Consider the following 23,231-nt stretch of genomic DNA (forward strand, 5'->3'; position numbering starts at 1 on the left):
TTTATGTCATTTATAGAAATATACATCACACAACCATCCAGGACTTGTTTCCATTCAGCGTTTTAGCTAAATGCTGGTCTCCACTCACCTATGACATGATGTAAACATGCACTGTACATCTGTCTGTCAACTCACATACACTTGATCTGTCCATTTAAATGTGCAAAACTTTCATGCATTTGCAGATAAATGTCACATGGGTTGTGTAACCTTCCCCACTTTTTTTAGGAGCTTCTAAAATGAACAACCTAAATAGCAAACTGGTCCCATAGGGAAACTTACATCGCTCCTGATAGCCATTCTGTCGCTGCTGAACCTGATATTTATTAAATCAAGTGTCAAGGTTCATCATCTAACTATAAGCAGGAACGTTGCTATAAGGACACGTTTCACTTTTCTGAGTGAGCTGAGATGTCCGTATTATGCATTGTTTTAACGGTTTTGAACCGTCTTTTGTGTTAGAACCGTGGAAAACCTCTTTTTATTTAAGTCTTGCCTCAACTATTTACCAACCATCCTGTTTGTCATTTCACAGCAAAACTGTGAAAGCAAAAAAATCTTGGTGAAGATCCAAGAGCAGCATGGATAGTTCTAACCGCTGACCACTGACTTAGGTATGGAATTAAGAAATGCAAAAAAACCTGAAAATACTCGTTCTTCTTTATTTTTTTTATGCAGACCAGTGTGATCAGACTACTACATTTGAAATAGTAAGGCGTTAAGAGTAGTTAATTACTTCAAATGGCTGTTATAATTAAGTTATAATCATAATCAGCATCACTGTTGGTAGATGCCACTGATATTTGGATTGGGGCGGCTTTCGCAGGCGATGTGAAATGTAAAAAGATGAGGAATGGCAAAGCAACGTTCCACAAATAAGTGCAGCAACTCACAGGGCATCAAGCAGCTCTGTTCAGCACAACCACTTAAGGCATGCAGCGTGCTTAATGACAACTCCAATCTCTTGGTTACCTCAGCAGCATATGTAAATATGATTCGCTAGACTGCAGTTCAATCAGGAAAGATCCAAAGAGAATGTGTCAAAGAGGTTGAGGAGCTCTGTGGTCAGTCAGGATGCCGTCATCTTGATGGGCCCTGTCAGCCACAGACATCCACTCTGGGATGATGTGATGTGGCGCACTGCCGCTCATCAACTTGGGTGAACAGGCAATCGCGATGAAGACGAGGTGACAGGTAAAAGACGACGGGCGAGCCACTGAAATGACAGCTGACACTTTTGATGACGTGACTCAAGTGGGCATGTGGATGTCCTCAGTTAGCGGATTGGATTGGACAAAAGTGAGGGAGAGGGTGTGTGTGTGTGTGTGTGTTGTTGTTGTTGTTAACATACTCACTTTTCAAAACAAGACTAAAGTGATCATTTTGACTGATTTGAACAGGTCAAGCATCCTTGCCATGGATTACCAAAGTTATTGTTACTCATTGTAGGAATCCTTGACAGCAAGCTACCATATCCAAACATTTAACATGCAATATGTTGAAAATAAATGTACGTTCTTGGCCTTTTAACATTTATTGATTGCAAATGCAAACCTGTCACCAGCTACTGAATGAAGGACCGGAAAATCAATAAATAAGCACAAGAGGTAGGAAATCTGTACACCACTCTTGAATGTCATTTGGAAATGCATTACTCTATATACTCATGACATTTGACATATATAATTTTCTGTTTGGACCTGACAAAAACATTTCTATTTATATCACAAAGCATTATAATCGTGTAAGCATCTTTGTACAACACTGATATTTATCTTAGCAGCATGCGTTTCCACTCCCGTCAACCCACTGTTTGAAATTCGATCGTCTCGGGTACAAACAAGTATATATTTTTTTGTAAACAACGTTAAACAATTGCTTGTTTAGACCATTTCATGACCACCAAGTGAGAGTGCCGGAAAAAAGAAAAACCGCCTATTTTACTGAAAAGCAAAACACTCACCCTATGCAGCTACACCTCATGATTTAGAGAGTTCGAATGCTAAATCTTCCTTCTCAACAGGGGGGGTGAATTTGGACAACATGGCGACGATCCCTCCATATGAATTCATTCCTCCACCTTTGATTTTCTCTTGGACGTTTTGGGTCGGGGGTCCTCTGATTGGGCTGGTTCTGGGGAACCTGGAGGATCAGAAGGCGGGCTGGGAACACTGTCCACGTCTGGGTCAGGGTCAAGTGAGGTGGAGGGTTCTTCAGAGCAAGACAGATACGACAAAGAAATATAAGTACATTGTTTAAACTACACGCACATTTCTATGCAGGGTCAAATTCTGTTCTAAAAACAGTTACAAGCATAGTACGTTTATATTGTGAAAACACTTTATATGGATGCAGGCTGTTACCAAGTGCTTAGTTAGAAACAACACAATGCCCATGGGTTTGCTTACCTTTCAACAATGAAAGAAGCTAACAATTATTTATATGCAGCCTTTGTATCACATACACAAAACAACTCTGTTCCAGTCAAGATTGTGTCATACTATAGCTTGAGGTCATTTTACGTATTGAATGGAGCAGTAGATGGAAAAAATTTGGTTTCCATTACTCAATGAAGGTGAGCGACTCTTGTGCGAGTGAAACATGGTTTTGGCCCAATAAACAAAAAAGCACACATTGACTGCATATTAGAGAGGTCAAACGTACTTGTTGGTGACTGGATATTCTTGTTGTAGCTGGCAGCAGAAGACATGGCCTGACCCAGGGTTTGGTTAGTGCCAAGGGGAGCGCCCGGGCTCAGAGTAGCTGCTCCCGAGCTCAGTTTGGACTTGGAGCCCTTGGATGGTTTAGTCCACACGACGCTCTCAGGCACCTGCAGGGCTGCTCCCATCTTCTGAGCCATGTCTATGAGCTGCGACAAGGAGCCAAGCACTTCAAGATGATGCAACAGATTTAATAACGGCTATCGCCACATCAGCAGCTCCGGTACCTCTGGGTCAAAGTCAAAGCTGCTGCTGCTGTCTCTCTGCATGTTGACTTTTCTCTCCATTTCCTGATACTGATTCAGCGCTCCCTTTTTGTCACCGTGGTTGTAGAGGAAGATTGAAAAGTTCAGGTTGACCAGAGGGTTTGCTCTGCAAAGAAAAGTCACCAAGATTAACAGAATTAATATACTAGGTGTTGTGAGAGAGACTATAGGACAACCTACTGGTCCAGATTCACAGCTTGCTCGTACGCTCTGGTGGCATTCTCCACGTCATCCAAGTTCGTCAAAGCCACTGTAAGCAAGGATCCACACTTTACTTCAAATATACGCATTGGCGGAGCTAGAGATGGCACTGCCCCCGTGAGATATGCTTGTGCCTGGCCACATTGACTTTTAGATATTTTACAAAGTTTTTCCCCACAAATCAAATTTATTTTTTAAATTTAATTAGTGCTAATTAAGAGAGCATATGTATAAACTGTATTTACCACGATGTATATAATTTAATCTATTTCATTTATTTCTTTTTAATTTATATTCTTGAAATAAAATTTAAGGTGTCTTGACTTTTCAGACAGCCTCTTTGAACCCATTGTTTGTGAATTAACTACTTGTACTATAGAAGGCCATGATGACCTGCGCAATGTAAATTCCAAATGTCATGGGGTTTTTTCCCTCCTCATTTGTGCTGGTACCTGCCAGAAGCATGTAGAGCTCGCCCAATCGTGGGCTGAGGTTGATAGCGGCGCTGAGGAAGTGGAAAGCAGAAGCATACTGCTGCATGGTCAGGTGTACCAGCCCCAGGTTGTACAACACTTTCCAGTCAAAAGGAGACAAGTAGTGAGCTCGCTTCAGGCAACTGATGGCCTGGGAAAGGAAAGATGAGAAAAAGATGTCAGGAGCTGACTCTGACCAGTAGTAATTCAAAAAAGTAATATGTCAAAAAAAAAAACTAGTGATACTCCACAGACAAAATGCAGTATCAAGGTCTGTCCATCAATGTTGAAAATTACATTTTTTTAATAAATTTTTTTAAAGTCAAAACTTAAACACAAACTTGTCTCTGAGATGGAAAAGACAAGTGAATTTTGCTGCTTAACTCATCTTTTACAAGCGCAATATTGATCCGAATGTCGTGTTTAGATTAGTGAGAGCACATACAACATATTATCGTAAAGAAAAAAAATCAAGTTGACTTCACTTTAACGGTCAGAGTATGGAGAACTACACTTATAATAAAGGAAGACATTCTGATCTGTGAAATGTCTTGTGAAGAGTGTAATTTTATTAGCTGTCAAGATGTTCTGGGTGGAGGCATGATACAAAATCTGTAGACTTGGGAATTACAAGTTATGAGTGTATTTATAGTTACAGACTGTAAAGCACATATCCACAGTAAAGACATAAAAATATAATAAAAGACGAGGCGACAACCAGCTGTGTATGTTGCTTTGAATTTCCGTTTTGGTCTTAACTAAAAAGCCTGACTTGACTGACGTGTTTTCCTTGTTGCATGGCTCTCCACCAGGCATTGACTTATTTTAAAAGTAGTGCCGCTGACAGACTGACCCAGATGAAATATATTTTATGAGCATATTGAAGAAGACATCCTTAGCATAAAATGTCTAGTCTAGAAGATGAAAGATTCACAGCTGACTTCACTGTAGTTTGAAAAAAAACAATCATCTAAAAACCTTGGTGTCCCACTTTTAGGCACAACAACATAGTGCAAATATACCATTCACTTTTTTGTAGAATCCTTTTGTTGTGGATTACTAGATGCAGAGTGTAATCCAGCAGTACTTACGGCAACGTATTTTATTTTGCCAAAGAAGCACATGCCGATGTTGTTCCAGAGAGGGGGGCTTTCAGGCACAGCACATGCTGCCACCCGGTACTTGTTCATGGCAACATCAAAGTCGCCGTGGGTCTGCATCATGCTGCCTGCGGCCAGGATGGCCTGCAGATGAAAACAATCATTAGCAAGGTATTACCGGAATCCTGCGTGCCCTTTGAAACAGGATGAAGGATGGAGCGGACCATCTGACGAGCAGTGACCTTTTCAAATTTGGATGATTCAATGTAATGCTATGACCAAGGCTGATCAAACTAAAGAAATCAAAGACGACAGCACATTGCGCATGCATGCACCTTATAATTGTTGGGGTCAAATGTGAGGGCATTTCCAAGGTGCTCAAAAGCTTTTTGGTATTTACCAAGCTGTAGGAATAAAAAAAAAAAAAGAACACAACAATTTAACTGTCAGTACAACACAATTTCCCCTTGCACGCATGATACCAATGATATCGTTTGACCTACTGAGAGAAAGAGCAGACCGAGAGTTGTCAGCAGTTCCGTGTTCTCCGGAGAGAATCTAAAAAGAGAATGAGACAATAAAAAAAGAAATAAGTGACACTTAATGACCCATCTTAATCTTCAGCAAGCGTGGTTATTATTCAGAAATTGTGCTGATTATTCAATCAGGATCCATTTCAATGCAACGGTGGCATAATAATTGAAAAAGAAATGGTAACGAGGCAGCCCATCATTGTTTAAACCAAACGCGTTATTTAAGCAACTGGCGTGGGAGCACTTGATTAATTCATTTACTGCCACCAGGAGGCAGATTTAATGAGCGCCATGACATGGACGTCATTTCCTTATTCACAACAAGGCTGGATGTTTAAATATTCAACATATGAATAGATATGGAAATGAAGCAAATCAATACAGAAGCAAAAAGTCCCCTCGAGTGAAAATTTCAGGAAGGAAACTCAGTGACAAAACATGGGCACAAAAATCAGGAGGAAACATTTACATAAAAAAAAAAAACCCTCATTATGTCTTGTGGGATGCATTCTTTGCCAAAAGGATGGATGGCAGTAGTTCCAAGTGGTTATTGGAAAAGTGTGAGGGAAAACAAGTCTGAGAGGGTTGACACACTGACAGTGCAAAAGTACAAAACATCCAAAAATAGAGTAAAGAAGCAAACAAGCAAACAAAAAGAGAAAGGGCGCTCTGCAATATGCTTCTGACTCGCAGCAACCCAAAGTAATACAATGCAAAGCACTACTTTACTTTACTAATATTCTAAAAAAAATAAGCTCCTTCCCTCACTTAAATAAAGCTCAAGAACACACCAAGATGCCTTAAGATGGCGCTAAAGCAATACTTTTACATTAGTACGGCTTGGACTGATCACAAATAAAGCAAATAGGTGAATTTTTGAATGAATAATAAATTACTAGATGGATTTGTGAGTAGCAAATCCCAAATATTTGTGGAAACATTGTACATGTTTTTTTTTTTTTATTTCGGCATGACAAGTGCCCATGAATGCAGCGAGCTCCCAAAACACGCTCCACCTGCAGTGTTGTTTTTGCCCTTAGTAGGATTATGCAAGAACTCTCAAATTTAAACATTAAACTTTGGGCAGTAGTGAGGCATGAGTTTATTCTATCGAGTTGAGATCCATTCTATTTTAACGTGATGTTAAATGCGCATTTTTTAGTTCAATCCGAGCTCAACTTACTCCACTGCCCTCTTGTACACATCAATGGCGTTGTCAGTTTCTCCGGCCAGCAAGTGGACTTTGCCAAGCATCATGAAAGTTGCGTCGTGTTTGTTTAACTGGAGAGCCATGTTGAGTTGCTCCTTGGCCTGACACACGGAAGACAAAAAATATATTTTCAAATTGAGAACTGATAAACAATGCTTGGTTCTATCAGCATACTCACATGTGCGAAGTCTTTGATGAAGAGATAGCACACTCCCAGATTGTGACTGATCTCCTGAAGTGAGGAAAAGGTGGATATTTACCAGTAAATTTAAAGTACTATGTGGTCCTTTTGGACACAGTTGGATGGCTGCTTGAGTGCAGTCACCCTTCAATACTACTGATCCTGATTCCCCAAAACTTTGGCAAGCAGTGTAAAATGTTATGTCCCATGGCACAAAGCACATCACATGAAGGGAAATTATGCACATATTTGTAAGAGTGCAGCTGCTTGACTAGACCGCCCGCAGGCCTGCATGCGGTGCGTTATGAAATTACCTATGTTTATTGCAAAGAAGGAGCCATAAGGTTGTGGTTAAGTAAGCAAATGGATCTGGTTCAGTACACAGAGGGTAGACGGCATTGTAAAATGGCCCGGAATATTTGGGCGAGCATAAACGTGCAGATGTTCTTTTGATACCACGGGGTTCAAATGAGGATGAATCTGGACAGTTCAATGTTTTTTTTTTCTCTTTAAGTGTTATAAATAAGACTATCTATATTGTTCGGTACATCAAGTACCGTAGGGGTGCTTTTTTTTTTTTTTTTTTTTTACCCAGTCTTTCTCATTGAGTCTTGCAGCTTCACGGTAGAATTCAATCGCTGCTTTGTGCTTTCCCAGTAAAAACCTACAAGACAAGCATATAAGAAATGCACCATCTTAGCATGCTCAACAGATATTCTATTCGTCCTACATAGGTTAACAGTTGTAGTCACGCATGGGCTTCTAATCTTTGCCCAAAGTATTAGTACTGCTGAGAGCATTAGTAAAATTCTTCCGGATGTTGGGCCAGGCTGAAGCTAACTTACAGTGATCTGGCTACTTGCTTCAGATTGTCAGCGCTGCCGGGATTAAGGATGGCACAGCTCTGAAACAGCTCCAGGGATTGTTGAATCTTGCCCTCCAGGCGCAAGATTAGTGCTGTGGCAAGAAAAAAAAGAATAGCTTAAATTGCATCCAAAAAAAACTTCAAACATCTAAGGAACAGTAAGCGGTCCAAAATGGTGCATGTCAGCACAACACGGGGATCTTATTCCATTTTATGTCCACCAGCTCACCTTGCACATATATGGCATATTCGCACATTCCATTTGTCTCCTGCAACTGCTCCTTAATGATTACCTTCATGGACAGAATTGAGAAAAGTGAGTGAAACAGCCATTAACCTCTCTGGTTTGACAAGCGCTGTGGAAAAACGTCGGCTAGAATGAATTACATGGGTGAAGGCTATTTACCTTACAGATGTCATAATCTTTGTGTATGTAGTGTTGGTGGATGAGCCAGTTTCTCCTCTCGACTATTGGAAGCTCAGGGGCTGAAATAGAGCACATAGAAAAGAGAGTTGTGTTCATTACCATTTTCCATTCACATCACGTCTTTGCGGACGGCTGAGTGATTTATTCGAAGAGTCCCCTCCTTTTGCAGTCATTATTACATCTCTGAGCCAAAGCCGCACGGCCCGCTGCCAGTCACGGCTTGTAAGCGTTTTTCCCCTCTTAGAAACGCAAGCCTCGCTCTATTTGAGACCATTTTCAATTCATACAGTCCTAATTTGTCTAATGAATAAACAATCTGCCACCCAATCTGACAGCAGACGTTAACGCTGCAGACAAAATTGCAATCAACTCACAAGTCACGATGTGAATGTTTCCACACCTACAGTCTTTTTAGCATTGCAGCAGGTAAAGGTAGTCGGCTCGTTGCCCGGGCAACAACGTCTCTCACTAGTCAGGTGCTGGTGACAGAAGGACGATAGGATAGAGGAAGAATTTGGATCATTACAAATGGGACCACGACGGTTGAAATCTTCTTACCAATAAAGGGCAACCTAAATCTAAATTGTATTAAAGTCTAAAAATAGGATTAACGACATTGTGAACAGAGGTTTTCGGCTTAAATCTGCTACTGACATTTCAGAATATCATTAATGAACTGCCTGTGTGAGACTAGTATGAATTACACCAAAGCTCCCTTCGGTTTCTTTGCTGTCAGCACTTCAAGCAGCGTGCCTTTGATTTGCCGCTAAAAACGCAGCCACTTCCAAGTTGTTCTCAGAAATCCTCTCCATGGCTGAATGAGCTTCAAACGCACTCACTGGGTCAAGATTGGGAATGGTCCTATTTGTAGTGACCTAATCCGCTTTCTTCCTGCTGAGACAGCAATCATATTCTCTCAGCTGTGCCCCCAAAGCTCCTCGGTGTCCACTACTGAAATCTGGGGAGCAGCGATGGCAGACATATATTTCTACAAGTTTTGTATGAATAATAATATATTTTTTAAAAGTTGCCAGGAAAGAGGACACAGCATGGAGTCTTCTAAAAATAGTCTTGTACTGCAAAACTTCATCCCACACATGATGGTGTCCTCCATTGTTATATTTGATCAGGCTAATGCTTGCATGCGCTCCAACTCTGCTAATAGGGAAGAAGAGCAGACGAGACGCACGCTGAGATCAAAAGACGCTCTGGGAAAAAGTAATGGAAAATATGAAAAGTAGAACTTTGACCCCCCAAAAAAAACATATATGCTATGTCATTCTGTATTTAATTCTTCATTTAGAATTAAATGATTTTTCAATGAACTATAATTACATAGCCATAATTTCAGTTGTACACGTCATCGGTTAAGCCGTATAAGTAGTATGGTCTTTTATTTTATTTTATGCAGTACTCAAAATTTTGTCATGCTGCTGAGTTATATAATTAAAATGTCACAGAACAATATTTTTGCGAATGTGTAATGCATAACCTAAGTTGACCTCATTTAGTATGTTGAATAGTCAAGACCATTTAAATTAAGTAAGAGTAAATTGATTAAACGACTAATTATTTTGACTCAAAACATTGCAAACAAGACGTAACCAAACATAATAGAGAGCGGTACAACCGATTATAGAATATAAAACTACTGTTTAATTAACATAGGCTTATTTGCTCATCTGAAGAAAAATAAGGTACAGTATATGGTAAATTATACTACTACCGTTTTGTTATGATTGTTTTGTCAATTTCTGTACAAAGGGGGGGGGGGGGGGGGGAATATTGCTTCATTATAGACCACGATGGAAAAGGAGAAGAGTGACCCCTGCAGGAGAGTTAGCGTCACACATGGATCAGTACCCAGGAGGGAAAAAACATCAAGTGGAAAATTTGGTCCAAAACGTGAAATGAAAGTAACTTTGATCTAGACATTGTTTATTTATTTATTTAAAAAAAAGAAAAAAAAAAAAAAAAAAAAAAAAAAGGTCCAGTAACTTTACCTTTAGGTGCACGACGCTTTTTTACTTCTGAGACCATAGGGGGCTGAAATACAGAAAATGCAAATATTCAAAATTAACTACCAGGATACGATGTATAGTAAAACACTGACATACACAGAAAAAAAAAAAAATCTCCACCGATCCTTGTACTCCTGCTGAATGAGTGCAAACGTTTATTCCAGACAGCTCAAACATGACTTCATGATTTAGATACTATGATAATGTGACTCGTCTGTTTTGATTATCCATTGATCTGAAAATGCATATGCAAATGAAATGTCTTGACAGTGTAAACTACCTGTTTTTCTAAGACGTAACATTGACCTCTCTCAGATGAGGGCGATTAAAAATAACGCGAGTTACTGCTAGCATTGGGATAATTAACTTAGCTCCGACTTGGGTTGGCTTCGTGTCGCCTTAAAATCTGTCCGTGTGCATATCGTACCCCAGCATAACTTCCCATGTATTCTGACAAAAGCACACTAACTCCAAGTGTTGTGTCAACATGGATGTAAAAGACATCAGGTTATGATTTAAAAACTCACCACAGTAGGTTGCTCCACATCCGCCATCTTGAAGCCTTCAAAGATAGAAGCTAGATGTTGCCATGGATACAAGTGGGGAAGGCGGAGTTGAGCAGCCTATGGAAAGTACGCCCCCTACAGGGTCTCGGAGTTACTTTTTCTTTGCGCGTTTCTACTGAGGATACCTACCGACTGAACATAACTTGTAAAAATGAGACACTCGAAGTGGTTCAAGGAAAGGGTTGGATGCGGAAGCGAATATTTCGAATTCTAAACTGTTCGTTTCTCTGCTCTGTACGTGCAGAAGCCGGGGTTTAATAAATAATAACCCCTCCCAATATCAAATAATACAATTTGGATGACATCATTCTGGACGACACAACACCGATACTAAGATTAAGGAGGGATTTATTCAATCAACTGTCCCATCAGAAGCCCTAAAAATAAAAATATATGAACAATTTTTCCAACATACCTACATACATACAACATACCTAAGAAAAAAACATTTCTCAAGACAAAAGAGAAAGAAAAGTGATACAACAATCTAAAAAATAAAAAAAAATACGGAAATAGGTAGGTTCCATCTGTTTAAGGCACAGGCACAAAAAAATTTGCTTGGATTTAGAGTGCTTTAATAGTGACAACGAAGATTGAGATTATGCTAATTTAAAATACATTCTGCGGCCTTGTAATTGTTTTCTGTACACAGAGAGTTCGCCACCCATAAATATTCTCTACCCTTCGAAGGTAAAGGTGAAGTATTTTGAGGGCATCCTTCATTTATCATCATCATCCTAGATCGGGAATTTTTGAACATTTGAAAGTAATTATCAATTCAGACTAAAGCTTCTACTTTTATTAAGATGACTAGCAGAAAAGAGAACAGCAGAATGTCAAGCCAAACGAGTGACACAGACACCAACCAGACTTGGAAATGCAATTTTTGATAAAATGGTGACTCGGAATAACTAGCAATAATATCAAATGTTTAAAAGCCATTGACTATTAAAGACAAGGCTGAATCGACAATCAACGTCAAACGAGTTTTACATCGGTGAAATCTGTAATACAATTAGCAGTGTCTGGAAAATGGACACAAATATGTTCTTTTGCTCGTTAATCTACTTTCTTGGTTATGGTTTGCATTCTCCCTGCAACAGTGAATAAACAAACATGTGCCACGCACTTTAAGATTCTAAACAGGCATGGAATTCTTGACAAATCAAAATGTATAAAATGCGATCATCTGTTTAAGACAACTTAATGTTGGCTTGTGAACAGTTTTATTTTCACCCTTCATTAAAGCCAGTAAGCAAAGAAATTCCTTCATTACTTATTAAAAGTATACACAAGAAAATATGCAAAAGTGGGCCATAGTAACAAGTAACCTTCCCCTAGAGATGCACTATTACCGAGGCTGTGCATGCAGACTATGAAAATAATTGACCTCAGCCATCTGTTTTCACAAGTTTGGACCACAACATTTTCAGCTGCTAACCTGTTCTTTATCAGGGGTCCCTCGCTCAAGGCCAGAATTAACAATTTCACTTCATTTTTCCACTGTTACTCTGTATATGTATTCCTTCGTTATTAAAAATAAAAAATAATAACATAATACTACTGGCAGGATCTAAACTGCAAAACTAATTAAAGTGGGCTCTAAAAGTAGCACATTGACCTTACTGACATCCGAGTGTTTTTCTTGTGGTGATGCAATGTTAATATGGCCTGCCTCCAATTCAGCGTTGTTTGATAACAGCCCAATTGTGTTGAGGTGTACTCACTGTAGAGTGCATTTCAAAGCATGAACAAGCCATAGATCACTCAAAAGCTATCATAGCTGGACTTGTAATTTTTTTAAATATAGCATACAACCATGTATAGCACATTTGTTTAACACAAACCACAACTATGTGGCAACACGATTGTGATCATTGTGTTTCTTTTCCCAATTATCATGATATGTGCATCAAGGATGTGACAGGTTTAAGAGAACACGGGAAAAACGTCACGTTTTAGTCCCTGCTAAAGGCTCCCTGAGCAGCTGTTGCAGCAGCAGACTGGAAGGTTCTGTTGGTCAGGACACCACTGGAGAACTCCTGCTGAGCCTTGCTGAAGCTGGCTCCTGTACGTCTGTACTTGGAATGGACCTTCGTGGCAAAGAATCATAAATCATATTTCAACTGCTTAACAGCAATTTCATGATGAATTTCTACTCTACATTTCTATAATATACTGTATTGTTTAATGAGGAAGTAAACCCCCAAATTGTCTTTGCAAAATGTTCTGTGCAGTACAACTAGCCGAAAGACGGGCTCAGCAATTTTCTGAGGCTGAGCCGTGATTGGTTGTGACCTGAGACCTGGCAACTGTAATGTCATTTTCAGTCGACAGCAAGTGGCGAAATGGCCGCCCCGTGAAATGAATAAAAACGGGTGAATTTTGCTGCTTAACTCATATTCCACAAACGCAATATTAATCAGAATGCCAGCTCGTGGAGGCGCATACAATATATTATTGTAAAGACAATTTTGTGGTTGACTCCCCTTGAAGTAATGACAATCTATATGCTATGACTGAGAGACACACACATGTACACAGTAACACTTAGGTGGTCTGCTAAATAATAAATATCTTTAGCAAAACTGTCAAAAGCTTAGTTTGGAATACCATTTTTAGCAGCATGACGGCCAGGACGGCGTTGACAGTGAAAAAGCCAGCCACCACCATCATGACCACGGCCACAGCCAGGTTTATGTTGATCATGCTGATGGACGCAATCCAGCCACTGTCAACATTACAGACATACAAACGTGCTATCAACTAAACAGGAAGCACTATGTAGCAGCATACAATATGAATGAATACATATGCTAGACCTTCACCAGTTTTTGGCGGCGGCAAAACAAGGTCAACGAACATACTGTATTTCAAGAGTATCAAGAGGAAATGCAAAGAGAAAGGAATCACACACTTACAAAGTATAGAACCCCTTAAAGAAGACAACAGTGATCTGTCAAAGAGACACAAAAGAGAAGCTCAAGTAGAAGCCACAACAGAACAAACACGCACAAGAAAATGCATGACTCCATCCATGTGGTGTCCTCGGACATGCAGATTATCCCCCAAGTGTACCGCTCACCTGTTGCCCCACTTGGGGATCCCCACACACTGAATGATGTACACGGCCACTTGGAAGAAAAAGACGAAGAAGAAGAAAAAGAAGCTGAAGGAACTGTCGGACCTGGAAACAAAAGATGGACACACAAAACAAGGAAGGAAGTGAAACTTCAAAATTTTGATAATCCATTTGGTCCATGAGCACAAAGCCAGGAATTGAGCAGAGTATACCTGAAGGCTCTGTATACGGGTCTGTACCAGCAGATGAAGGCGACAGGAGTGAAGAGGAGGAACCAGAGGATGGACAGACCAAAGTCGACGCCATACTGAGAGTCCACAGTGAAGTAGGCCAGGCAGGCCAGCACGTTGAGGAACAGGGTCACACAATGAACTGCACAAGCACAATCACCGACATACATGAACAGTGAACGGCTAGAACCTAAACCAACAGACTGTCCTGTGTCTGTAATTAATGGATTACTAATTGTTTTGTTGGTTATCAAAAACAAATATTTGTGGGACACTGGAACTGTGACAGTCATGTCAAGTCATAATAAATACATTTAAAAATGCAAGCATTTTCCACATTATGAGGCAGATTTGTGTGTGTTGTGGTTTTTTTTTTTTTTGCCTCAGCATGTACCGTTTAAGGAGCTATGTCTACCACGATAGCTATAATAAACCTTCTGCTATTTGTGGCGGACGGGGACCTGCTGTGAACAGCAAAAACTGGTTAAAGACTGGGTTTGGAGAGGACCATAAAGGACCAAAATTGCGTCTGGCACACTGTATATAATTGTGAAGCCGAGTTATATAAACTACTGCATTCAGTAGTTAAATTGTTCAACAAACCACTCCCACATGAGGCTGAATAGTATAGGCAGCCTAAATAAGACGCAAGCACAAACTGATGTGACCTCACTCAGGGGAAAATTACATACAGGCACTAGCACGATAATGAAAAATGGAATTTAGTCGTTTATGGCATTTAGACACTCCAAGAAATATTCGGGAATACTGTACGGGCAAATTGTAACAGAAAAGTACGCATTGCTGGTGCATTGGGGAGAGGCGCTGCATACAGGGACAACCAACAAGACTACGCATCTCAAATACAGATGGGGGGAAAAAAAACAACTAATGAATTGGACCTAACAACAAACCGAGATAGCAGCGAAGTAATACATTCATTGCTTTAGCCTGAACACAAAAACAACAAATAGCTGAGATTTTAAGCAATTATTGGTGGATGGGTTCCGAATAAAATCCGTAAAAATGCGATACATACCGAGTTAAAACCAATGCCAGCTACAAAAACAGCGAATGTGCTAACCGGCACTGGTGGATTGAACTCTATATTCATATGGGTGGGATGCAAGATACTTACACATCCACAGGTAGTACATTCTTTTGCAGAGCCGGCGGTATTCCTCAGGGATGTCTACCTCAAAGTCTTGGTAAAAGCATGGCTTCAACGGAAAGAACTTGGGCAGGGGCGGCCAATTGTTGTCAGTGACTGGTGGTCAAATAGCAAAGTTCTGTTACCGCCCCAATCGTTGAACAATATACTCATTTCAAAGAGTGACTTACCGCCTGGGTTTCGGGATGCCCTGTTCTCAAGTTCCTGCTCCTTTCGCTCCAACTCTGCTGCTTTCCTCTCTAGTTCTTCTTGCTGCTTGATCAGATTCGCCTGACCGGCAGCCGTCGCAGCAGATATCTGTTATCAAACAGGGAGGTTGCTGAGTTATATACGTACAGTCAGACACATTTCATTCAAATGACCTTGCGATGGAAACCTGAGAGACATCAATGCTCCCATGACCATAGATTAAGTATTCATGTAGGTCTCTTGATTGATTTTAAGTACAGTGATGTCTGAAAAATGAGGCAACACGAGGTGGAATTTGGGTTAGTAAGTGTTCTGTTCTTGGTTGGAATCTCAGCTGGAGTCTTTCTGTTTGGAGTGTGCATGTTTTCCTGGAGAAGGTGTGTTTTGTGTGTCAGGTTAACTGACAACTCTAAATTGTCCATAGATGCGAAAATGAGTGTGAATTTTGTTTGTCTGGCCGTATGTGACATGACACTGACTGCCAGCACGTCCACGGCCTCACCTGACTCTCACCCAAATCTGTCACGACAAATGCAAAATCATATGACGAGCTCAACTTCAGATTTTAAAGTTTGTGTGTTAAATAGCTTTAATCTAACTACACTTGTGCTTATTTCATTTCTCTCACTTGTGAACTCTGCTCCACAGATGTTTGCAGTACGGCGGGTTGAGAGGAAACGGCTGAAATGGGGATGGTCGTGTCACTGCGATCCTTCTGTGGAAACATCACGTAATGCAGGTTCTTAAAGAATTAAAGGTTGGAAGAACTGCAATATACATCAAAAGACAAGCAGCTCACCAATTCAGTCGAGAAAGGGTTGTATTCCTGAATCCCATCAACGGCTCCTCGGGTGGCCCGAGTGACAGAAGCGTCCTGCAAAAGATATTATATTATTCATATAGTCATAGGGAACAACAGATGCTCAAGTGCATTTTGGGCATGTGGAGCAATACTAAAGGTTCAGTGTTCAGGAAGAACATTGTTAGGTCACATTTCCCGGACGGTACATTAACTATTAAGGAACTAGTGATTCCTTGAGTCTTTGTTAAAACGTTTCCAGGTTGAACAAACACCTTTCCTGAGCAAATATGGACCAAATACGTGTGCCACAAATGTGTGACGCTCAAAATGAACATTACAGACAAGTGAGAAGGGACAAGGGGGCAGCCCATTACACAAAAGCCCTCAAAATGCCACAACGACCCTCACACAGTGGATGATTTAATTTAGAAAGTGAGATTTTTAAACTTCTTTATAAGTGGCGTTGTCTTGTGGCGCTATATTATTGGCTGAGTAGCAGCAGGCACCTGTTGCTACTCTTACCTGTTGAGGTTACAATACCAAGTCATTATTTGAAGCTTGTCTTCTCTTTATAAACATTTCATATTTACTTCAAGGACGCTTGTTCCGGTAGGAATTGTTGAGGCCAAACCCAGCAACCGACCAAACAGGTTTCTTTAGCGTGTCCTCAACCCAAATTAAGGACCAAAGTCGTTTGTCCCTTAAAAACAAGAGGAAAACCGAGTCTCACCTGGAAGGGATTTACGTCCACAGGGTCGGCGAATGGGTTGTTGTCAAATCCCGACATTGTGGTGTTGGGGTTTTCTTGTCGATCAACAACGCACCTTTGTTACTCCCTGGCTTCAGCTGATCCTGATGTCGGTGCGGCTGCGTTCTGCGCATGCGTCACTCCACAGGTACTCACGTCACAGCAGGACTGCCCCGTCACATTAGATCGAATTTAGGTTTGGGTGGCAAAGAGTTTATATTTGCGAGGTACCCTTATTTTAACGCAACGCAGCTTTCACTAGACACATACCTACACTGTTAGACTCTAAATTAGTGTTTGGATTTAAACAGAAAAGAAATGACCGTGCAAATCCGAGGACATCTTGATGTATTCACGTAATATACCAGTATGGCTTTGAGACGTAGCAAAGCTTTTAATATCATGATGTCACTTTATTACTTTGTCTTTTTTCAAGGCGATTTAACAGTCACATCAATATTAGATCTCCCCATGTGGCCTTGACGCTCCCAAAACTACAAATGTTTCTTTTCCACTCCGATCACCTACTTTGATAAATAATTAAACTCAAATTACACAGAGAAATAATCAGATACAGAATTTTACAAAAATACTCAAGACTCAGCTTTCTGCACTTGATAAAAAAAACAAGAGCCCAAGGTTAAGAATTATATCGTCTTGGAATAAATTGTACATTATATGGATGGCACATTAATAAGTTGTTCATAAACCTGATGAAATATTAATCATTAATCTTTGACAGACCTTGATCTTTTCCCTTGTAACACCTTGAAATTAAGAGGCACTTCGAGGCTACAGATAAGAGAAAACAAAAAGCAAGACAGACAACATGATGGGGTTTTTTTGGGTTGCTATTGAGCAAATAGTCAAGGAGGGTTTGATACTGGGGTGTCAGGAAAGATGGCATTTTTGTTCACTATACTGTACATATGGACTGTACTGTACATTACAGTTGCTTTATGGCTGTTAAATAGTTAATGCAAGGATTTTATACACATCTGACATTGTTCGCAGTACATAGGTCCCCTTGGCAGGAATTACACACCAGCTAACTTGGTCCCTTTGATGGTGGTATCTCCCTTGCAGAGTGGAAAAGTAGCATTTAAGTATATAGACCGCTTGGCACATGAACACACATATATCATTGCCATATTCTGTAACTTCTGACCAAAATAGTTTCAAAGAAAGAAAAAAAAAAAAAAAACCCGAGATGATAAATATGTGACTTCAACTACCCAGCATAAGCTGGTGTTCCGGCTTTGTACAGTATTTATAAATGTATAGGCTAATAAAATTTACGTGACAATAAAATTCATTAAATACAAGGGGAAAATACATTTCGTAATCAAGCAACCACTGTATACATTGATTGTTAGGAACTGTAAACTCAAGAGCAGCTAATAATTGTGAGAGTTAGGTTCAATGCAACATCAGCTATCCCTGATGTCATGTTTGCTTTCGCTTTGGCTTTCCAGCCTTGGAATATTCACTATCACCGTCTTTGACATTTCCAAACATTCCCTTTGCTCTGCCCTCCAGACCAGCATGTCTCCTCTTGATGCCTAGTGCGGCGCTGCCAAGGCACAATTGTGAGAGCTTCAGTGGATGCACACAAGTGGAGCTCCTTACCGCTGACCATCTTGTACCTCTTCACTATACACGGCACTTGGGTACAATTCTTTTAGGTTTTAAAGGCTAGGTAAGCGTGCTTCCAGGGCGTGTCATCATTGAGTCCTTCATACCATGAATTCATTCTTGCCGTACAACACCGACTGCTGCTGTATGTCAGGTGGCTCACTGCTGTGACCGCCGCTTTCTCCGCTATGCCTTTGGGATACACGTTTGGTCCCCCTGAGTTTCTGTTTACCTTTCTCTGGATTGAAGGTGCCACGGCTGGAAAACTGTGGTCTTTCATCAAACACGCTCTCCAGCTCTGCTGTCGGACTGCAGTTGAAACTGTCAAAGCGGGGAGTTTGAGGCGCATTCTGGGCCTGTGATGCACTCGAGCTTGAAGAGGGAGAATTTGAAGCGGAGTGGTACCGAAAGCCACGGCCGGTATTCGAGACGGGAGAAGGCGACGACTGGAAGTATGACAAGGAGGAGTAGGGGGAAACACTCGAGGAAGAATCCACCGAGTCCAGGGAATCGGGTTGCCGTCTCAGAGTGCGATGTCGTGGGCTCTTTCCATCGGACCTCCGAGACCAAGGGGAAGTCAAAACTGGACGTCTCTCTGAAAAATATGGACAGTTTACATTTTTTCAATCTTTTTCGATTTTTTTTTTCATGATACATAAGAGGGAGAAATATGTTTTCTCAGTTTCTATACAGCGACATACCAGAATAGTCTGAAATAGCCTCAGGGTCCACATTGAGGTTTTCAGAGCTGTCAGCAGTACCGATAGAGGCCTCTGACTCCAGAGTCTCATCATCCGATGCTCGTGGCTCCAGAGTCAGCATCTCAAAAGTCAGCTCCTCTCTGCGGGAGCACATTAGCATGTGAGTTGAGCACGCATCATTAAGTGCTTGCCAATTATGTGCAGTGACAGCATTTACTTCTCTTTTTGCAGGTTCTCAATTTGCTCCGTCAGCACTCTCTCTTCCTGCTCCATCGCTGCGTGCTGATGCTCGGAGATTTCCACCAAAGACTCGTCTCCCTCGTCTCCCTCGCTCTCTTCTATTACGGTGTCTGACAAAGACTGAAGTCGTGGGCTCACGGGAGGCGAAGGTGCGCGGAAGCTTAGACGTTTTCTCTGGAAAACAAATCAATGAGAACATGAGCACGAGAGCAGTGTTCGTTATCTGGAAGTCAATGGGGATCTCCAGGAAGCGCACCTTAGCTCCCACTCAGAATGTAAATTCATCAGTCTGTTGGGGGGCTTTTTTACAGGGTGAAAAATATAGCATACTCTTTTGGCTAAAATGAACAGGAGCATCTCATTAAATTGGAGAAAAGTTTGAAGAAAAAAATTGTTTCAGAACTTCACAACTGAACTAAAATACATACTTCACTCCTAAGAATCATTATGTATAGATTTAATTAGATTTAATTAGCATTTCTTGAGCTGGCTATAATCACCAAAATGTGTATTCTATCTACAGTAGACACTATTATTTTTAGACACTATTGTTTTTGTTTTTTTACTGATGTCACAAAATGTTTTCCAACTTCTTCAAACTTACTGAGATGCTCATGTATTATCTGTGCTGATGACACACTAAAACAGACCATTTTATACTCTGATGACAACGTTGACAGCATTACGCTTGCAAATAAGTGTGTGAATCAGTATCCGCCTTCACAATTTAGATTGTAAAACTCAAATTGCCTAAAGTAGTGGACCTTATAGTAGTAGTTACCATGCTGCAAAACAACAGCAGCAAATGAGTCTAACAAAGCTGATCGTTTTTAAAGACTTCAGACCATCGTCAATTTCATCGACTCTTATCAGTAGTTCGTTTTTCCTTTTAAACAATGTTGTCATGTTGATAGCCTACATTTGCTGAATTTATAGAGACCCCTCCAAAAGCTTGTATTGCAACTTGCGCACACAAACCTGAATGGAAGGCTGTCTTCACACTAACTCCAAACCCTTTTCATGCATTAGAACTTGTTTCGTACCACAGAATGAAAAGTTGACACAGGCACCCAGAGCCACTTGGATGGGAAGCATTGGAAATGCAGCCGAGCACAAAAACACAACCCACAAACCACAAGACAGTTGACGACAGATACACCACTGATCAACATATATATATACTTTACCTTTTTTGGTGTATTTGACTGTGAAATAGACATGAAAATGAAATGAGAAAATGTCAAATGTTTTTTTCCTGACACAACCTTCAAAATTCAGTTCAAGGGATCTACTTAGGTTTAATAAGTCTTATACTCCGGTTGTATAAGAAATCGTAAACAGCTATCACCTAAGAAAAAATGTACCGTATTTTCCGCACTATAAGGCGCACCGGATTATAAGGCGCACCTTCAATGAATGGCCTATTTTAAAACTTTGTCCATATATAAGATATATACATTTGGCCCGCGGGCCGGACTTTGGATACGCCTGCTGTAGTGGCTCAATATTGGTCCATATATGAGGCGCACCTGATTATAAGGCACACTGAGAAAATTGGAGGTTTTTAGGTGCGCCTTATAGTGCGGAAAATACGGTAATTTGGGTTTACAGTAGTCAAACTGATTTTGTGACGTTGGACGAAAGGACCCAGTTTACTCGTTCAATTTCATCCCAAATCATCAATCCGCCTGCCTACGGATCTGGCCTTCCACAAACTTTTCACATTCACCTGTACCGTGTTACTTAAACACTTTTGATGTCAAGTTTGTTACAAATGTATATTTATAATTGGTATGAGTCTTACAACTATTGCGCAATTGCACAGCACAGACTCAAATATAGTTCAAAGTAAAGGTTACTGTGCAAAATAACGGACATGATAGAGAGGATCCGAAAAAGGGCGGCAAGCACCCATGCAGGACAAGTAACGTGAGACAGAGTTTGATCATACCATTGATCTTCGGATGAAAGTCAGTCTGTATTTGGCCTTAGCTTCAGCAAACTCCAGGGTACTGATGTCCTTCAGTCGCACTTTGTACTTTGTCATCTGCTCACAAATGACAAGTTCGACGCACCTATAGAGGGACAAAAATGCACCTCGGTGGGATTACAAACATTTCCTGACCACAAGAATAGTACACACACTTATCGTCATGTATTTTAGTCTTGACTACAGGTAGAGGACATGCTTACGCTGTGGTCTTGCTGATATCCTGGACACTCTGAAGTGGATCAATCGTGTCTGGACAGCGCAGGATACAGGGAGCAAAAACTATGGCCAGTGCATTAGCTGACATACGGTTTGTGTCCTCTTGCAACGCAATCCTGAAAGGATCAATACAGGTTGTAAGAACTCCATTAAGGTTTTGTTTGAACACGTTTAAATCATCTGCATTTACCTGACAAGATGGAATATGAGCCGTTCCAAAGTGTTCAGGTGATTTCTGCTTAGCTGGTCAACAACTGAATACACCCCTCTTATCATTTCTTTTCTATCCTGCAAACCTGAGAAAGGACAAATATATATATTTTTTTATTTGAAGGCACTCACAGAATGTGCCGTGGAACACATTTTAACACACACATGCTGGTGGACTTACCCATCGCACGAATAAATTCCTCATATAGCTCAAACGTCATCAAAGGACTCGGCAGGTCTCGCAACCACTGCTTGAAGACACTGGCGATGACATGGATGTTGTAGTCATCCAGATTCATGCTCTCTACATCTGTGACAAGACAGAGCAGAAAGAAAGTCAAATGTGCCATCTTTGAATTTTTGGCTTCAACCATCCTGGTCACAACAAACTTACCTGTGTCAAGTCCCTGCTTCAGTTCTCTTATTTTATTGGTGGAGCCTGATTTTCGGTAGATTCCCTCAGTGTAGAGGCCGTGCATCTCAATGTAGTTGATAAGCTTCTCCACCACAAGGGGCACCGTTCGCTCATCAGTTATCAGACGCGACACCTCCACACCGAATTGTCTCGGGGAAAGCTCGGGGTCGAACTGCTCAAAGAGAGAAAATAATTGCTCAAATAGTTACACGTGCACATGCAAAAACACCAATACAATAATAATGGCATGATTCGAGCTTGCTAACAATGTAGGGAAAAATGGGTCCGCATCAGCATACGGTATTAATGCATAAAGAACTGCATAGTGGCTCCAACGACACATTTCAAGTCATGGACTTCAACTCACCTTCTTACTGCATTTGGTGGTCGTCTTTTGGCAGCACTTTCTGTGGCAGGCGTAACGGCACACTGGGTAAACACAGGCAGAAAAATCAAACACACTCGTATTCCCATTATCCACAGAAAGGCGGTGCCTCCTCATCTTTCAGAGAGCCCAGTCAAAGAAAAAATTATTCGATGAAACGGCAGAGCAGAACTGGCCGGCATGAGAAGACTACTGAGTGAAGAAAGGACTAATTGTGAAGAGACATTTGTGGAGTCGCAGAACCACAGACCCACATGAGTCCAGTTGAAGACAATCTGATTAGGATATTGGAGGGAGAGAGGGCGGGATGTGACTTTCAAAAGCCAGACTCACTCACTCAGACACTGTAATGTGTTTTTTATGATGCACGTTGACCAGAGATCATGAGAAAGTCTTTATGAAAAAAGCATAAGCCTGAAGGCTAGCCAGCTGTATTCATAAACACAAACACATTATCTCAGTCTAATCAAATCATATCTGGTTAAGTGTTATTCTAGGCCATAAGCAATCTATTGTGCGGGTTCATCACATGATTTGCTCAACCGCAACTCTGTTAGCAGTTAAGTGTTTTGGGGCAAGATGTGGACTTTCCGTCTGACAAAGTTCTTTTTGGTTGAATTACAAACACACAAAAGTAATAATACGATTCTT

At 40.8% G+C, this 23,231-nt stretch overlaps 3 protein-coding genes across 14 annotated transcripts in view; all 3 read right to left on the reverse strand.

The window, feature by feature from the left end:
* Positions 1–1,417: 1,417 nt before the first annotated feature.
* Positions 1,418–10,588, reverse strand: bbs4 (Bardet-Biedl syndrome 4). 2 transcript variants are annotated; one of them, XM_037248153.1, is made up of 16 exons: positions 10,525–10,588; positions 9,980–10,022; positions 7,956–8,035; positions 7,779–7,842; positions 7,530–7,641; positions 7,276–7,348; positions 6,682–6,735; positions 6,477–6,604; positions 5,264–5,318; positions 5,096–5,164; positions 4,752–4,904; positions 3,640–3,811; positions 3,167–3,236; positions 2,948–3,092; positions 2,665–2,869; positions 1,418–2,211 (listed from the first exon to the last, which is right to left on the reverse strand). In XM_037248153.1, exons 1-16 carry the CDS (start codon positions 10,549–10,551, stop codon positions 2,069–2,071), a joined length of 1,593 nt encoding a protein of 530 aa, XP_037104048.1. In that variant the 5' UTR covers positions 10,552–10,588; the 3' UTR covers positions 1,418–2,068. The 2 variants fall into 2 exon arrangements, with proteins under 2 accessions (XP_037104048.1, XP_037104049.1); XM_037248154.1 differs by lacking the exon at positions 10,525–10,588 and adding an exon at positions 8,351–8,455 and having other exon boundaries at positions 9,980–10,004.
* A 306-nt stretch (positions 10,589–10,894) lies between these two features.
* Positions 10,895–16,930, reverse strand: scamp2l (secretory carrier membrane protein 2, like). 2 transcript variants are annotated; one of them, XR_005097606.1, is made up of 10 exons: positions 16,768–16,930; positions 16,035–16,109; positions 15,864–15,950; positions 15,217–15,343; positions 15,014–15,142; positions 13,858–14,017; positions 13,649–13,750; positions 13,485–13,519; positions 13,177–13,294; positions 10,895–12,656 (listed from the first exon to the last, which is right to left on the reverse strand). XR_005097606.1 is itself a non-coding variant. In XM_037248316.1 (9 exons), exons 1-9 carry the CDS (start codon positions 16,822–16,824, stop codon positions 12,522–12,524), a joined length of 990 nt encoding a protein of 329 aa, XP_037104211.1. In that variant the 5' UTR covers positions 16,825–16,929; the 3' UTR covers positions 10,895–12,521. The 2 variants fall into 2 exon arrangements, 1 of the variants encoding a protein (XP_037104211.1); XM_037248316.1 differs by lacking the exon at positions 13,485–13,519 and having other exon boundaries at positions 16,768–16,929.
* A 242-nt stretch (positions 16,931–17,172) lies between these two features.
* The window catches only part of myo9aa (myosin IXAa), a 67,859-nt gene continuing 61,800 nt past the window's right edge, over positions 17,173–23,231 (reverse strand). For 7 of the 10 annotated variants that reach the window (XM_037248313.1, XM_037248307.1, XM_037248306.1 and 4 more), the window contains 10 exons: positions 22,563–22,624; positions 22,175–22,367; positions 21,962–22,090; positions 21,761–21,866; positions 21,555–21,686; positions 21,313–21,436; positions 20,549–20,566; positions 19,339–19,535; positions 19,122–19,261; positions 17,173–19,015 (listed from right to left, as the gene is read on the reverse strand). In XM_037248313.1, the coding sequence (XP_037104208.1) occupies positions 18,522–19,015; positions 19,122–19,261; positions 19,339–19,535; positions 20,549–20,566; positions 21,313–21,436; positions 21,555–21,686; positions 21,761–21,866; positions 21,962–22,090; positions 22,175–22,367; positions 22,563–22,624 (1,595 nt within the window). In that variant the 3' untranslated portion in view covers positions 17,173–18,521. Of the gene's footprint in view, positions 19,016–19,121; positions 19,262–19,338; positions 19,538–20,548; positions 20,567–21,312; positions 21,437–21,554; positions 21,687–21,760; positions 21,867–21,961; positions 22,091–22,174; positions 22,368–22,562; positions 22,625–23,231 lie in introns of those variants that run through there. The other 3 variants (XM_037248308.1, XM_037248309.1, XM_037248315.1) reach the window with 3 other exon arrangements.

This window comes from Syngnathus acus, chromosome 3 (genome assembly GCF_901709675.1).
Source record: "Syngnathus acus chromosome 3, fSynAcu1.2, whole genome shotgun sequence".
In the NCBI taxonomy this organism is placed as follows: Eukaryota; Metazoa; Chordata; class Actinopteri; order Syngnathiformes; family Syngnathidae; genus Syngnathus; species Syngnathus acus.

What these genes read in the sequence shown, in the direction of transcription:
- bbs4 (XM_037248153.1), bottom strand. Translation starts at nt 10,551, where the DNA reads ATGGCGGATGTGGAGCAACCTACTGTG. An exon ending in AAGATTATGACATCTGTAAG is followed by an intron (nt 7,843 to 7,955) that starts GTAAATAGCCTT and finishes CTGTCCATGAAG; the next exon opens with GTAATCATTAAGGAGCAGTT. An exon ending in ATATGCCATATATGTGCAAG is followed by an intron (nt 7,642 to 7,778) that starts GTGAGCTGGTGG and finishes TTCTTGCCACAG; the next exon opens with CACTAATCTTGCGCCTGGAG.
- scamp2l (XM_037248316.1), bottom strand. Translation starts at nt 16,824, where the DNA reads ATGTCGGGATTTGACAACAACCCATTCGCCGACCCTGTGGACGTAAAT. An exon ending in TGGACGTAAATCCCTTCCAG is followed by an intron (nt 16,110 to 16,767) that starts GTGAGACTCGGT and finishes TATCTTTTGCAG; the next exon opens with GACGCTTCTGTCACTCGGGC. An exon ending in AATGTACTACCTGTGGATGT is followed by an intron (nt 14,018 to 15,013) that starts GTAAGTATCTTG and finishes GTGCTTGTGCAG; the next exon opens with TTCATTGTGTGACCCTGTTC.